The sequence below is a fragment of the Pseudophryne corroboree genome, chromosome 9 (genome assembly GCF_028390025.1).
Source record: "Pseudophryne corroboree isolate aPseCor3 chromosome 9, aPseCor3.hap2, whole genome shotgun sequence".
Classification (NCBI taxonomy): domain Eukaryota; kingdom Metazoa; phylum Chordata; class Amphibia; order Anura; family Myobatrachidae; genus Pseudophryne; species Pseudophryne corroboree.
The window spans coordinates 52,137,307-52,153,192 of record NC_086452.1 but is presented as its reverse complement, the minus strand read 5'-3'; the positions used below and the strand labels follow the sequence as shown (position 1 = coordinate 52,153,192).

General features: G+C 47.3%; 1 protein-coding gene across 7 annotated transcripts in view; it reads right to left on the bottom strand.

Moving 5' to 3' along the window:
* The window catches only part of SZT2 (SZT2 subunit of KICSTOR complex), a 295,338-nt gene that overhangs the window by 219,406 nt on the left and 60,046 nt on the right, over positions 1–15,886 (bottom strand). For all 7 annotated transcript variants that reach the window (XM_063939324.1, XM_063939327.1, XM_063939326.1 and 4 more), the window contains exons 2-3: positions 7,764–7,889; positions 2,072–2,239 (exon numbers count right to left, since the gene is read on the bottom strand). In XM_063939324.1, coding sequence (XP_063795394.1) covers positions 2,072–2,239; positions 7,764–7,889 — 294 coding nt within the window. The remainder of the gene's footprint in view (positions 1–2,071; positions 2,240–7,763; positions 7,890–15,886) is intronic.

Genomic DNA, 15,886 nt, shown 5'->3' with positions numbered 1-15,886 from the left:
AACTGACTTTTCAAACAATTGAATCTCCCCCTTTAAATGCAGCTGACAGTAAAGTCTCATTACGGACAGTAATAAATCCATTATGCAGATTTATATATGATCCACCTCTCTTAATCTATTGTATTTTAGATTGTTATATGTTATTTTATTGATTCTTTTTAAAATTATAAGACATGTCATTATTGATTAAAGTTAATTATTTTTTTATTATTTAGTGAGTCAAGTGTATATATGCCCTATTGCTTCATGTAGATTAACAGCGCGGGGGGGGGGGGGGGGGGGGGGAGTTGTTCTGGTATAGAGCTGTACATTCGCCTGTCTGGAGCAGTATCTTTTGCAGCTAGTATAATTATATTGGGATTTTTGTATTTAATTGACTGAAAACACTGAGAATGGGACTGGATGTGGTGTAAGGAGCCTGGGCACATTCTAAGTACTGCAGATACCATCTCTTTCCATTCTGTTTCTGAATTGGTTGCCTCTTAAACACAGTTTGACAAAGCCCAAAAAACAGAGATGGGCGATAAGCAGAAGAGAGCTCAGATGTCTGACACCCCCCTCAATGTGAATATCCCCAGGGGGAAAACGGTGTTCCAGGTAATACATTTCAGATCCATGGAGTGCAACAGTTCGAAGGACAGAAATGCTCCAGGTAAAGATTCCAAGACACCACCAGGGGTAGAATAAAAAACTAATTAAAAAAAAGGGGATGAAAAATTCAGAAAAACGTCTGGACCTCTGGGATCAACAACTTCCTTTGGATGAAAGATTACAAGGCTCAGACTTAAAGGTTCCATTAGCCCAGGCCTGAGTCTTCATCCAAACCTTCCTGCAAATTAAGTCAGCAGCCTGGCGAAAGTATGACATAGGGGCACTGCTTCTACTCACATCAAGAAATAAGTCTTCCAGACCCAATGAAAGTTTCTGGCGGAGACCAGCTTTCTTGCTTTGCTCATCACCTGGGCAGCGCTATCTGAATACCACAGTCACGCCATAAAAGCCAGACGAGGCAAAACTAGGTGGTAGAAGGTCTTGTAGCTTAGAAGATCTGACTGCGGGAGAAGGTGTCACTTAGGACTCAGAGTAGCCAACGGGCCCTCCGTAAGCAGAAGATCCCTGGTCCAGGCCCTCTGGCAGTGTGTTAAGAGTGCCTGGGTATTTGCAATGAGATCTGGCAATGCCCCTCATCACATGGCCATGCCCTTAAGTACCAGGCCCATTAGATCACCACATAACCTTCATGTTCTGCCAGTGCCAACATAATGTTGTGGACTATTTTTTTTTTATTTTTTTTACCTTCTTTCGGCGAAGAGATCTCGCAAAAAAAAGATCCTCCTGAACCAAGCATCTCAAGCAACTATAGGGAGTCTGTTAGGTGGGTTTCCTGTCTTGCAGGTGACTTATCTTCAGTTTTGGGAGCCAGACAGTGGACTTCCTAGGACTGTTTACCTCTCGATCAACCCCCATGGGGTGCTGAGGTATAATGCCAGAAATTGGTTTTCCCAGGACCCCTTGATTTAGGGGTGGAAGATGGATAGCTCAGGGTCAAAAAAAGACTTCATCCAGACTGAGAAGACTTTCTATAATCCTTTTGGATTCTGTGTCGCCCTGCCAGGCTGCAGCCAGAGTGCACGTCCTGTTCTGCCGAGACAGAAAACCAGGCACCCACTAAGCCCACATCAATTGCAGATTCTCCCAAATAGATAGAATCCCTGATGTGCTCAGCAGTCCAAGGGCAGTACTGCCAGACCAAAGTCTGGACGGAAGAAGGCTCGGCCTGAGCGAAGACTCCAAAAAGAAAAAGAAAAATGTGGGCAAAAAAAGAAAGAAAATAAGGAAGGCTGCCATTATAGCCTTAAAAACAGCTCCCGGCTCAATCAGGATATATTAATTGCAAAAACAACGTGGTGTACTTGAATTACTAATTTATAGATGTTTAAACAAGACACTTTAAATGCCAGTATGTATATACGGCCTTTCATAAATATACAGCATGTAATGTAACCAGATCTGGACGGGTTACATTTTGTTGAGCAATACACAACAGCATAGTTCTCGGCACTTTACTTACCACAATCCCTGTAGAAGGGCTGAGGTCCAGCTCAATCACAAAGCGGTACCGCCGTGCCAGGAAAGTAACCCACGTTGTTGGCACTAAAAGATACGGGTCGGGCTGGATGGGCTCATCGGGCTGCCACCCGTGAGGAATGACACTTACCACTTCCAGGTCGTGTGGCCCCTGAAATAACAGGACATTCACAGGTTAATTAGGAATAAGTACTTGGAAGACAACATGAAAATCTTATGGTAGCAAAACAGCGATTATGTTATATAATCAGAGAATTATGGCGAATACGCGAGTATGGAGACACTGCAGTGAGCTAAATCTTCCCATTGGCTGCACGTCTGCCACGTTATACATAACTAGAAACACAAATAGGATTTTAAATACCTACCCGTAAATCCTATTCTCGTAGTCCATAGAGGATGCTGGGGTCCACATTAGTACTATTGGGTATAGATAGGTCCACTAGGAGCCACTGGCACTTTAAGAGTTTGAGAGTGTGGGCTGGCTCCTCCCTCTATGACCCTCCTACCAGACTCAGTCTAGAAACTGTGCCCGAGGAGACAGACATCTTCGAGAGAAGGATTATACACAGATAGTGGCGAGATTCACACCAGCTCACACAAACAAGGCAAACCAAGCTAACTAGCTTGAACTACTCAGCAACAGCTGAAACATTACTAAACCAAGTAACAAGGCAGTACATAACTAAGATAAAGCTGTACTGAACCAGATTACCACTGCAGGATAACGAAGCGCTGGGCGAGCGCCCAGTATCCTCTACGAACTACGAGAAAAGGATTTACCGGTAGGTAATTAAAATCCTATTTTCTCTTACGTCCTAGAGGATGCTGGGGTCCACATTAGTACCATGGGGGATGTACCAAAGCTCCCAGAACGGGAGGGAGAGCGCAGAGGCTCCTGCAGAACTGATTGACCAAACTTCAGGTCCTCAGTAGTCAAAGTATCGAACTTGTAGAACTTTGCAAACGTGTTCGAACCAGACCAAGTAGCCGCTCGGCAAAGCTGTAAAGCCGCGAGACCCCGGGCAGCCGCCCAGGATGAACCCACGTTACAAGTAGAGTGGGCCTTAACAGACGTAGGACACTGCAATCCTGCCATAGAATACGCATGCTGGATAGTGAACCTGATCCAGCGAGAGATCGTCTGCTTAGAAGCAGGACACCCAAGTTTCTTGGGATCATACAGGACAAACAGAGAGTCCGATTTTCAGTGACAAGCAGTCCTCTTCATATAGATCTTCAGAGCCCTTACAACATCCAAGGACTTTGATGAAATTAAGGACTCAGTAGCAACTGGCACCACAATAGATTGGTTGATATGAAATGCCGACACAACCTTCGGAAGGAACTGCTGATGTGTCCGGAGCACAGCTCTATCTTCATGGAAGATCAAGTAGGGGCTCTTACAAGACAACGCCCCCAATTCCAACACACGTCTAGCAGAAGCTAAGGTCAACAAAGTGACAGCCTTCCACGTGAGAAATTTGACCACCACCTACGGTAGAGGTTCGAACCAATCCGATTGGAGAAACTGTAACACCACATTAAGATTCCAGGGTGCCGTAGGCGGCACAAAGGGAGGCTGGATGTTCAGAACCCCTTTCAGAAAAGTCTGAACCTCAGGGAGGGAAGCCAACTGTTTCTGGAAGAAAATGGATAGGGACGAAATCTGGACCTTCACAGATCCCAACCGCAGGCCCATATCCACACCTGCTTGCAGGAAGAGGAGAAACCGTCCCAGTTGAAACTCCACCGTAGGAAACTTCTTGGACTCACACCAAGATACATATTTTTTCCAAATACGATGGTAATGTTTAGACGTTACTCCTTTCCTAGCCTGTATCAGGGTAGGAATAACCTTGTTCAGAATGCTCTTCCAAGCTAATATCTGGTGTTCAACCGCTATGCCGTCATAAACGTAGCCGCGGTAAGTCTTGATAAGCGAACGGCCCCTGCTGCAGCAGGTACTCCTGAAGAGGAAAAGGCCTCGGCTCTTCTAGCAGTAGATCCAGAAGATCCATGTACCAAGACCTTCTTGGCCAGTCTGGAGCAATGAAGATTGCCTGAACTCTTGTTCTCCTTATGAGTTTTAGGACTCTTGGAATGAATGGAAGTGGAGGAAACACGTACACCGACTGGAACACCAACGGAGTCACTACGGCGTCCACCGCCATGGTTTGCGGGTCCCTCGACCTGAAACAATACCGCCGAAGCTTCTTGTTGAGACGAGAGGCCATCATGTCTATTTGAGGTACACCACAAAGATCTGTTACATCCGTTAACACCTCCGGATGGAGTCCCCACTCTCCTGGATGGAGATCGTGTCTGCTGAGGAAGTCCGCTTCCCAGTTGTCTACTCCCAGAATGAAGATTGCTTACAGTGCCAACGCGCGTTTTTCTGCCCAGAGGATGATTCTTGTTACCTCTGACATTGCAGCTCTGCTCTTCGTTCCGTCCTGTCAGTTTACGTAAGCCACCATTGTTACATTGTCCGACTGCACTTGAATGGCTCGATCTTGCAGAAGATGGGTCGCTTGGAGAAGATCGTTGTAGACGGCTCTTAGTTACAGAATGTTTATTGGAAGGCTGGATTCCAGGCTTGACCACCTTCCTTGGAAGGTTTCCCCCTGAGTGACTGCGCCCCTGCCCTGGAGACTTGCATCTGTGGTTAGAAGGATCCAGTCCTGAATCTCGAACCTGCGGCCCTCCAGAAGGTGAGGTAGTTGTAGCCACCAGAGGAGTGAAATCCTGGCTTTTGGCGACAGACGTATTCTCTGGTGCATGTGTAGATGAGATTCCCGACCAGTTGTCCAGGAGATCCAATTGGAAGGGCCGAGCATGAAACCTTCCGTACTGTAGAGCCTCGTAAGAGGCCACCATCTTCCCCAGAAGGTGAATGCACTGATGAACCAAAACCCGGGCTGGCTTCAGGTCATCCTGGACCATGGTTTGTATCACCAACGCTTTCTCCTCCGGAATAAACACCCTCTGCACTTCCGTGTCGAGGATCATTCCCAGAAAAGACAACCGCCTGGTCAGCTACAAATGTGATTTTGGAAGATTCAGGATCTAACCGTGTTCCCTGAGCAGATGAGTCATGAGAACAATGGACTGCAACAACCTGTCCCTGGACGACGCCTTTATCAGCAGATCATCCATATATGGGATTATGTTCGCCTCCTGTCTGCGGAGGAGAACCATCATCTCTGCCATCACCTTGGTGAACACCATCGGTGTGGAGAAGTCGAATGGTAGTGCTTGGAATTGATAGTGACTGTCAAACAGTGCAAATCTGAGATAAGCCTGGTGAGGTGGCCAAATCGGAATGTGGAGGTACGTACCCTTGATATCCAGGGATACCAGAAACTCTCCCTCCTCCAGACATGAGATCACTGTTCTGAGAGACTCCATTTTGAATTTGAACACCCTCAGGTAAGGGCTCAACAATTTCAAGTTCAAAAATGGTCTGACCGAACCATCCGGTTTTGGTATCACGGAAAGGTAATAACCCTTGTTTTGCATATGAGGTGGAATTGGGACAATGGCCTGTGACTTTTCCAATTTTAGGATGGCTTCCTGTAGGATAGCCCTGTCTGTTAGCAAAGCTGGCAAGCCTGATTTGAAGAATCAGTGAGGCAGGAGTTCTTGAAACTCCAGTCTGTACCCCTGGGACACAATATGGCGCTGAACGCTGCTGGGTCTGCTGAGGAGAAGCTCCGCCCCCAAACATGGTGCTGCTTTCCGCTCTTCATTATATTATACTGGCCTGAGGATTTCTGCTACCAGCAATCCGAGGACCTGACAGGCTTGCTGATCAGTGTAGGGCATAGGCGCTGGCTCAGGGCGCCCCTCACAGCGCCGCACTATGTACCGCTGAGCCCCGGAGCGCAGTTAGTACTGCGCTACATACCCTGTTTCCGCCATCTTCACACCGGCACCCCGCTTGCCAGGGGGCCCAGTAACTCACTCGCCACCGAAGTCTTCTGGCTCTGTAAGAGGGTGGCGGCGTGCTGCGGGAGTGAGAGGTCACCTGGAGCTGCTAACGATCAGCACCCTCAGGAGCTCAGTGCCCTGTCAGCGGAGATAGTAGCTCAGACCCCGCAGGGCGAACACTACTCCCCCCCCTTAGTCCCACGAAGTAGGGAGGCTGTTGCCAGCAGCCTCCCTGTAAAATAATAAACTCTAAAAAAACTTTTTCTAAAGAAGCTCTGTAGAGCTCCCCTAGCTGTGACCGGCTCCTCTGGGCACATTTTCTAAACCGAGTCTGGTAGGAGGGGCATAGAGGGAGGAGCCAGCCCACACTCTCAAACTCTTAAAGTGCCAGTGGCTCCTAATGGACCCGTCTATACCCCATGGTACTAATGTGGACCCTAGCATCCTCTAGGACGTAAGAAAAAATAATATGCCATTACAAAAGATAACTCAAATAATCATATTTACTATCTATCCAGCTGAGGTATCACCCCAGCACACTGCAGTCTCTACATAATCACATTCTCATTACTGTATTATTACCTCTTACATTGACATATTTACAAATAAGTTTCTTTAGTTTTACTTTATTCATGTATTCTTAATGTAATGCAGCATACACACTATAAGATTGTGCCCAAAGCTACTAATGACTAGACTGAACAAAGCGATTTGGAAAAAAGGACGAGATACAGCGTACACACTATGTGCTGCTAATGACTAGACTGAACAAAGCGATCTGGAAAAAAAGGAAAGATACAGCGTACACACTATGCGCTGCTAATGACTAGACTGAACAAAGCGATCCGGAAAAAAGGACGAGATACAGCGTACACACTATGCGCTGCTAATGACTAGACTGAACAAAGCGATCCGGAAAAAAGGACGAGATACAGCGTACACACTATGCGCTGCTAATGACTAGACTGAACAAAGTGATCCGGAAAAAAGGACGAGATACAGCGTACACACTATGTGCTGCTAATGACTAGACTGAACAAAGCGATCCGGAAAAAAGGACGAGATACAGCGTACACACTATGCGCTGCTAATGACTAGACTGAACAAAGCGATCTGGAAAAAAAGGACGAGATACAGCGTACACACTATGCGCTGCTAATGACAAGACTGAACAAAGCGATCCGGAAAAAAAGGACGAGATACAGCGTACACACTGTGACTACGCTTTAGTTCCAAACGATCAGTTGGATTCCAAATCATCTCGCCAATATAGTGCTTCTCTGTGTATTTAAGCAGAAAGTTTAATACGGATGTACTATTCAAAGCAAAACACTAGTCCTGAAGGTTAATCTGACCCTGTTAAAGTTCTAAAGCTTTGATTGGCTGAAGGTTGCCTAACCCTGTGAATATTCTAGTGCTCTGATTGGCTGAAGCTCGATCTAGCCCTGTGAATGTTATAATGCTCTGACTGGCTGAAGGCTGGTCTAGCCCTGTGAATATTCTATTGATCTGATTGGCTGAAGTTTAGCCTAGCCCTGTCTATTTGTCCGTACAATAAGGTAACTGAAGAAACCATTTTTACATAAAACAATATATAACTGGAAGGAACAGGCAAGCAAGACTATTGTAATAAATAAAAAATAAAACAAAGGCCAACCCAGGTTCTTTGGGGGACATTTACTAAGCAGTGATAAGAGCGGAGAAATGACTTAGTAAATGTCCCCCTTTATCCCCAAACTTACCAGCTCAGATTCAGTGACTGGAGATATGGATTGGTGGAGATTTGTAAGGAACCAAGCCAGACGGACATTGCGGGAGATTCGGTAATCTTTCTTCATCAGCAGGAAGACCTGACCAGCCTCCTCCACCTGCACGGTAATGACACTGGATGATCAACGCGTCATCTATCTCTAAGCAAGAATTAATTTTCATAGAACCCTTTATGTGCACTCAGACAAATGAGGGATAAATTTGAGCGCAATTAACAGCAAACTGTTTAGGCTTTCGCCATTTGTTGAGTAAAACGTAAGGTAACAGAGACATTGCCTATTGGCCCCTAGACGCCATCTACTTGTATCCTACACAATAAAAAGCTAACGCTGCTCCTCACCTCTGTGGGGGGGAATGCAAGTGTTTTGCTCACCGCGCCTACCCCCACAACATTCCAAGAAACAAATCTGCAGACTTGCTGCACTAGCACAGAACACGTTTCACGGAAAGTGTTACATCCTGATATTCTATGAATTGTTTTCTCGTAAATCATGAATACATACCAACGTCTTTAAAAATAGGGAAGTTAATTAAAATAAGATTTTACTCACTGGTAAATCTATTTCTCGTAGTCCGTAGTGGATGCTGGGAACTCCGTAAGGACCATGGGGAATAGCGGCTCCGCAGGAGACTGGGCACAACTAAAGAAAGCTTTAGGTCACCTGGTGTGCACTGGCTCCTCCCACCATGACCCTCCTCCAAGCCTCAGTTAGGACACTGTGCCCGGACGAGCTGACATAATAAGGAAGGATTTTGAATCCCGGGTAAGACTCATACCAGCCACACCAATCACACCGTATAACTCGTGATACTATACCCAGCTAACAGTATGAATATAACTGAGCCTCTCAACAGATGGCTCAACAATAACCCTTTAGTTAGGCAATAACTATATACAAGTATTGCAGACAATCCGCACTTGGGATGGGCGCCCAGCATCCACTACGGACTACGAGAAATAGATTTACCGGTGAGTAAAATCTTATTTTCTCTGACGTCCTAGTGGATGCTGGGAACTCCGTAAGGACCATGGGGATTATACCAAAGCTCCCAAACGGGCGGGAGAGTGCGGATGACTCTGCAGCACCGAATGAGAGAACTCCAGGTCCTCCTCAGCCAGGGTATCAATTTTGTAGAATTTAGCAAACGTGTTTGCCCCTGACCAAGTTGCAGCTCGGCAAAGTTGGAAAGCCGAGACCCCTCGGGCAGCTGCCCAAGATGAGCCCAACTTCCTTGTGGAATGGGCTTTTACAGATTTTGGCTGCGGTAGTCCAGCTGCAGAATGCGCCAGCTGAATTGTGCTACAAATCCAGCGAGCAATAGTCTGCTTAGAAGCAGGAGCACCCAGTTTGCTGGGTGCATACAGGATAAACAGCGAGTCAGTTCTCCTGACTCTAGCCGTCCTGGAAACATAATTTTTCAAGGCCCTGACTACGTCCAGTAACTTGGAATCCTCCAAGTCCCTAGCAGCCGCAGGCACTACAATAGGTTGGTTCAAGTGAAAAGCTGATATCACCTTAGGGAGAAACTGGGCACGAGTCCTCAATTCTGCCCTATCCATATGGAAAATCAGATAAGGACTTTTATATGACAAAGCCGCCAATTCTGATACACGCCTGGCCGAAGCCAAGGCCAATAACATGACCACTTTCCGCGTGAGATATTTTAGATCCACGGTTTTTAGTGGCTCACACCAATGTGATTTTAAGAAACTCAACACCATGTTGAGAACCCAAGGTGCCACTGGAGGCACAACCGGGGGCTGAACATGCAGCACTCCTTTTACAATGTCTGAACTTCAGGTACTGAAGCTAGTTCTTTCTGGAAGAAAATCGACAGAGCCGAGATCTGTACCTTAATGGAGCCTAATTTTAGGCCCATAGACACTCCTGCTTGTAGGAAATGCAGAAATCGACCTAGTTGAAATTCCTCTGTTGGGGCCTTTTTTGCCCTCACACCAAGCAACATATTTTCGCCATATGCGGTGATAATGTCTTGCAGTTACATCTTTCCTGGCTTGAATCAGCGTAGGAATGACTTCCTCCGGAATGCCCTTTTCCTTTAGGATCCGGCGTTCAACCGCCATGCCGTCAAAACGTAGCCGCGGTAAGTCTTGGAACAGACAGGGCCCCTGCTGCCGCAGGTCCTGTCTGAGCGGCAGAGGCCATGGGTCCTCTGATATAATTTCTTGAAGTTCTGGGTACCAAGCTCTTCTTGGCCAATCCGGAACCACGAGTATCGTTCTTACTCCTCGCCTTCCTATTATTCTCAGTACCTTTTGTATGAGAGGCAGAGGGGGGAACACATAAACCGACTGGTACACCCACGGTGTTACCAGAGCGTCCACAGCTATCGCCTGAGGGTCCCTTGACCTGGCGCAATATCTTTTATAGCTTTTTGTTGAGGCGTGACGCCATCATGTCCACCTGTGGCCTTTCCCAATGGTGTACAATCCTTTGGAAGACTTCTGGATGAAATCCCCACTCTCCCGGGTGGAGGTCGTGTCTGCTGAGAAGATCTGCTTCCCAGTCGTCCACTCCGGGAATGAACACTGCTGACAGTGTTAACACATGATTTTCCGCCCATCGGAGAATCCTTGTGGCTTCTGCCATCGCCATCCTGCTTCTTGTGCCGCCATGTTGGTTTACATGGGCGACTGCCGTGATGTTGTCTGATTGGATCAGTACCGGCTGGTTTTGAAGCAGAGGCCTTGCCTGACTCAGGGCATTGTAAATGGCCCTCAGTTCCAGAATATTTATGTGTAGGGAAGTCACCTGACTTGACCAAAGTCCCTGGAAGTTTCTTCCCTGTGTGACTGCCCCCCAGCCTCAAAGGCTGGCATCCATGGTCACTAGGACCTAGTCCTGTATGCCGAACCTGCGGCCCTCTTGAAGATGGGCACTCTGCAGCCACCACAGTAGAGATACCCTGGTCCTTGAAGACAGGGTTATCAGCCGATGCATCTGAAGCTGTGATCCGGACCACTTGTCCAACAGGTCCCACTGAAAAGCATGGAACCTGCCGAATGGGATTGCTTCGTAGGAAGCTACCATTTTTCCCAGGACTCGCGTGCAATGATGCACCGATACCTGTTTTGGCTTCAGGAGGTCTCTGACTAGAGACGACAGCTCCTTGGCTTCCTCCTCCGGGAGAAACACTTATTTCTGTTCTGTGTCCAGAACCATCCCCAGGAACAGTAGACGTGTCGTAGGAACCAGCTGTGACTTTGGACTGTTTAGAATCCAACCGTGCTGTTGTAGCACTTTCCAAAATAGTGCTACCCCGACTAGCAACTGCTCCTTGGACCTTGCCCTTATAAGGAGATTGTCCAAGTACGGGATAATTAAAACTCCCTTTTTTCGAAGGAGTATCATCATTTCGGCCATTACCTTGGTAAACACCCTCGGTGCCATGTACAGTCCAAACGGCAGTGTCTGGACTTGGTAATGGTAATCCTGTACCACAAATCTGAGGTACTCCTGGCGAGGATGGTAAATGGGGACATGCAGGTAAGCATCCTTGATGTCCCGGGATCCCATGTAATCCCCCTCGTCCAGGCTTGCAATAACCGCCCTGAGCGATTCCATCTTGAACTTGAATTTTTTTATGTATGTGTTCAAGGATTTTAAATATAAAATGGGTCACACCGAACCATGCGGTTTCGGTACCCCAAACCGTGTGGAATAGTAACCCCGTCCTTGTTGAAGTAGGGGCACCTTGAGTATTACCTGCTGGGAATACAGCTTATTAATTGCCTCTAGCGCAGCCTCCCTGCCTGAGGGAGTTGTCGGCAAGGCATATTTGAGGAAACGGCAGGGGGGAGACATCTCGAATTCCAGCTTGTACCCCTGAAATACTACTTGAATGAAACAGGGATCCACCTGTGAGCGAGCCCACTGATCGCTGAAATTTTTGAGACGGCCCCCCACCGTACCTGGCTACACCTGTGGAGCCCCCGCGTCATGCGGTGGACTCAGAGGAAGCGAGAGAAGAATTTTGATTCTGGGAACAGGCTGACTGGTGCAGCTTTTTCCCTCTTCCCATGTCTCTGTACAGAAAGGAAGCGCCTTTGACTCGCTTGCTTTTCTGAAGCCGAAAGGACTGTACCTGATAATACAGTGCTTTCTTAGTCTGTGAGGAAACCTGAGGTAATGGATACGAGGTCCCAGAGACCATCCCCAAATAATTCCTCACCCTTATAAGGCAGAATCTCTATGCGCCTTTTAAAGTCAGCATCACCTGTCCAGTGACAGGTCTCTAATACCCTCCTGACAGAATGGACATTACATTCATTTTGGATGCCAGCCGGCAAAATATCCCTCTGTGCATCCCTCATATATAAGACGACGTCTTTAATATGTTCTCATGTTTGACAGGGTCACCGACCACGCTGCAGCAGCACGATCTGCAGGTCTCAGTCTAGTACCCGAGTGTGTAAATACAGACTTCAGGATAGCCTCCTGCTTTTTATCAACAGGTACCTTCAAAGTGGCCGTTCCTAAAACGGCAGTGCCACCTTTTTTGACAACCGTGTGAGCGCCTTATTCACCCTAGGGGATATCTCCCAGCGTAACTTATCCTCTGGCGGGAAAGGGTACGCCATCAGTAACTTTTTAGAAATTACCAGTTTCTTATTGGGGGGAACCCACGCTTTTCACACACTTCATTCATTCATTCATTCATCTGATGGGGGAACAAAACACTGCCTGCTTTTTCTCCCCAAACATAAAACCCTTTTTTAGTGGTACTTGGGTTAATGTCAGAAATGTGTAACACATTTTTTATTGCCGGGATCAAGTCACGGATGTTCCTAGTGGATTGTGTATATGTCTCAACCTTGTCGACACTGGAGTCAGACTCCGTGTCGACATCTGTGTCTGCCATCTGAGTGAGCGGGCGTTTTTGAGCCCCTGATGGCCTTTGAGACGCCTGGGCAGGCGCGGACTGAGAAGCCGGCTGTCCCACAGCTGTTACGTCATCCACCCTTTTATGTAAGGAGTTGACACTGTCGGTTAATACCTTTTACCTAACCATCCACTCTGGTGTCGGCCCCACAGGGGGCGACATCACATTTATCGGCATCTGCTCCGTCACCATATAAGCCTCCTCATTAAACATGTCGACACAGCCGTACCGACACACCGCACACACACAGGGAATGCTCTGACTGAGGACAGGACCCCACAAAGCCCTTTGGGGAGACAGAGAGAGAGTATGCCAGCACACACCAGAGCGCTATATAATGTGGGGATTAACACTATAACTGAGTGAAATTTCCCCAATAGCTGCTTGTATATATAATATTGCGCCTAAATTTAGTGCCCCCCCCTCTCTTTTTAACCCTTTGAGCCTGAAAACTACAGGGGAGAGCCTGGGGAGCTTTCTTCCAGCTGCACTGTGAAGAGAAAATGGCGCCAGTGTGTCTGAGGGAGATAGCTCCGCCCCTTTTTCGCAGACTTTTCTCCCGTTTTTCTGGATTCTGGCAGGGGTATTTACCACATATATAGCCTCTGGGGCTATATATTGTGGTATTTTTGCCAGCCAAGGTGTTTTTATTGCTGCTCAGGGCGCCCCCCCCAAGCGCCCTGCACCCTCAGTGACCGGAGTGTGAAGTGTGTATGAGAAGCAATGGCGCACAGCTGCAGTGCTGTGCGCTACCTTGGTGAAGACTGATGTCTTCTGTCGCCGATTTTCCGGACCTCTTCTTGCTTCTGGCTCTGTAAGGGGGACGGCGGCGCGGCTCCGGGACCGAACACCAAGGCTGGGCCTGCGGTCAATCCCTCTGGAGCTAATGGTGTCCAGTAGCCTAAGAAGCCCAAGCTGGCTGCAAGCAGGCAGGTTCGCTTCTTCTCCCCTTAGTCCCTCGCTGCAGTGAGCCTGTTGCCAGCAGGTCTCACTGAAAATAAAAAACCTAATTCTATACTTTCTTTCTAGAAGCTCAGGAGAGCCCCTAGTGTGCATCCAACCTCGGCCGGGCACAAAATCTAACTGAGGCTTGGAGGAGGGTCATGGTGGGAGGAGCCAGTGCACACCAGGTGACCTAAAGCTTTCTTTAGTTGTGCCCAGTCTCCTGCGGAGCCGCTATTCCCCATGGTCCTTACGGAGTTCCCAGCATCCACTAGGACGTCAGAGAAATTTAGTTTTACCCCCAGTGTACACAGGAAAAAGAGGAATTGCAAATCGTCTATGTTAATCCAAGTTTGGGGCTCCAAAGTCTGCTCCACCAGTCTCGACAAATAAATTCAGCAAACATATTTTTTTGCTACACATTCAAGTGCTGAAAGTACATCTTTGTATTCAAAGGAAAAGGGAAGAAACCAGAACAGGGTCCATTACAACATAAAAAAATATTATATTGTGTCTATATCCACTATAAATTGGTCTAACAAACACACACACACACACACACACACACACACACACACACACACCTGGTTATACACATAAGTTACAGAACAGAAAATCATGGTAGTAGCTGAATGAGCGTAGTATCTAGCAGGAAATGTGACATCATCGCGGCACAAAAATAATTCATCCAACAAGCTCATGAAGAACCAGTGACATCACTAAGGGGTCTGTTCATGAAGCAGTGAAAAGTGTGGGGAAGTAAGCCAGTGGAGAAGTCACCCATGGCAACCAATCACCAAGCCTCCAATCACGATTACATTGTTTAAATAAATGTTTTGTTTTTTCCCCTAAAATACTACTCAGGTTAACCTCCAGTACGACTTAAATTAAAACAGGAGAGGGGACATCAGAATGGTTTATTATATGTTCCACCTTATACTAATATCTGAAACACGTAGAGCAGAGGTTACAAACACAAGGCCTAATTCAGACCTGATCACTAGGCTGCATTTTCGTACAGCGGGCAATCAGGTCTAAACTGCGCATGCATAAGCACCACAATGCGCAGGCACGTCGCACGGGTACAAAGCGGATTGCCGCTCAGCGATGGGCTTGTGCAAAGGATCTATTCGCACAGGCATTCGCAATGAGATTGACAGAAAGAGGCCGTTTGTGGGTGTCAACTGACCATTTTCTCGGAGTGGTTGGAAAAACGCAGGCGTGTCCAAGCGTTTACAGGGCGGGTGTCTGACGTCAATTCTGGTCCCGGGCAGGCTGAAGTGATCGCAGCGGCTGAGTAAGTGCTGGGCTACTCAGAGACTGCACAAGATCTGTTTGTACAGCTTGGCTGCACATGCGTTCGCACACTTGCAAAGCGAAAATACACTCCCCTATGGGCGGCGACTATGCTAACGCAGGACTGCCTAAACCCCTTAGCGAGCGAACAGGTCTGAATTAGGCCCACGGACTACAAAACACCTTAACAGTCCAGATTTTATCTATATCCATGGATCAGCACCCAACCATCCAGCACGCAACCAACCACACAGAAAGGAGGGACTTTCCATCATAAACACTCAGGTACATTCAGAACATAACTGTTGTGTAAAAAAAATGTAAACACTATGAAGAATCAGGGCAAAGATTCTACTTGAATGAACTGAAGTCACCTTCCAGCAATGAACAGAGAGCACTGAACTTGGATTCTGCGCAGTGTTTCCGGTCTACGGGCTGGATCAGGTCTGGCAGGTTTTCCTGACTTCTAGCTGACAATATTCCCTGGCTTACAGTCTATACAGCTCAGCTGTGAGTTCAGACCCGAGTCTACTGCATCGTATTGACTGTTCCAACTGACAGCTTGCTCTGGGATGTAGTCATTAACTCAACATTTACATGTCGACACCACAATGGTTGACACTGTTAAAATGATGACATGCAACACGTCGACATTCTGAAATGTCGACATGAGGGTTAGGTTCTAGGGGGGGGCTGCAGTCAAAAATTAGTAAAGGGGCGTGTGAGTGCCAGAGTTGGGGTTATCTGAGCTGGGGAGACCTGCTGAACATTAGTGACCCTGTTTAGAACATCAGGTGAATAACTGGAATCCCTGTATTGTTACACAGGAAGAGGATTTCTTTATTCAAATGGTGGTGGAGGGGGGGGGGGGGTAATCTCCCCCCATAAATTATTTAGTTTCACTGTGATCACAACAATTTCCACAATTTTGTTGTGCCAGCTAAATTACGTT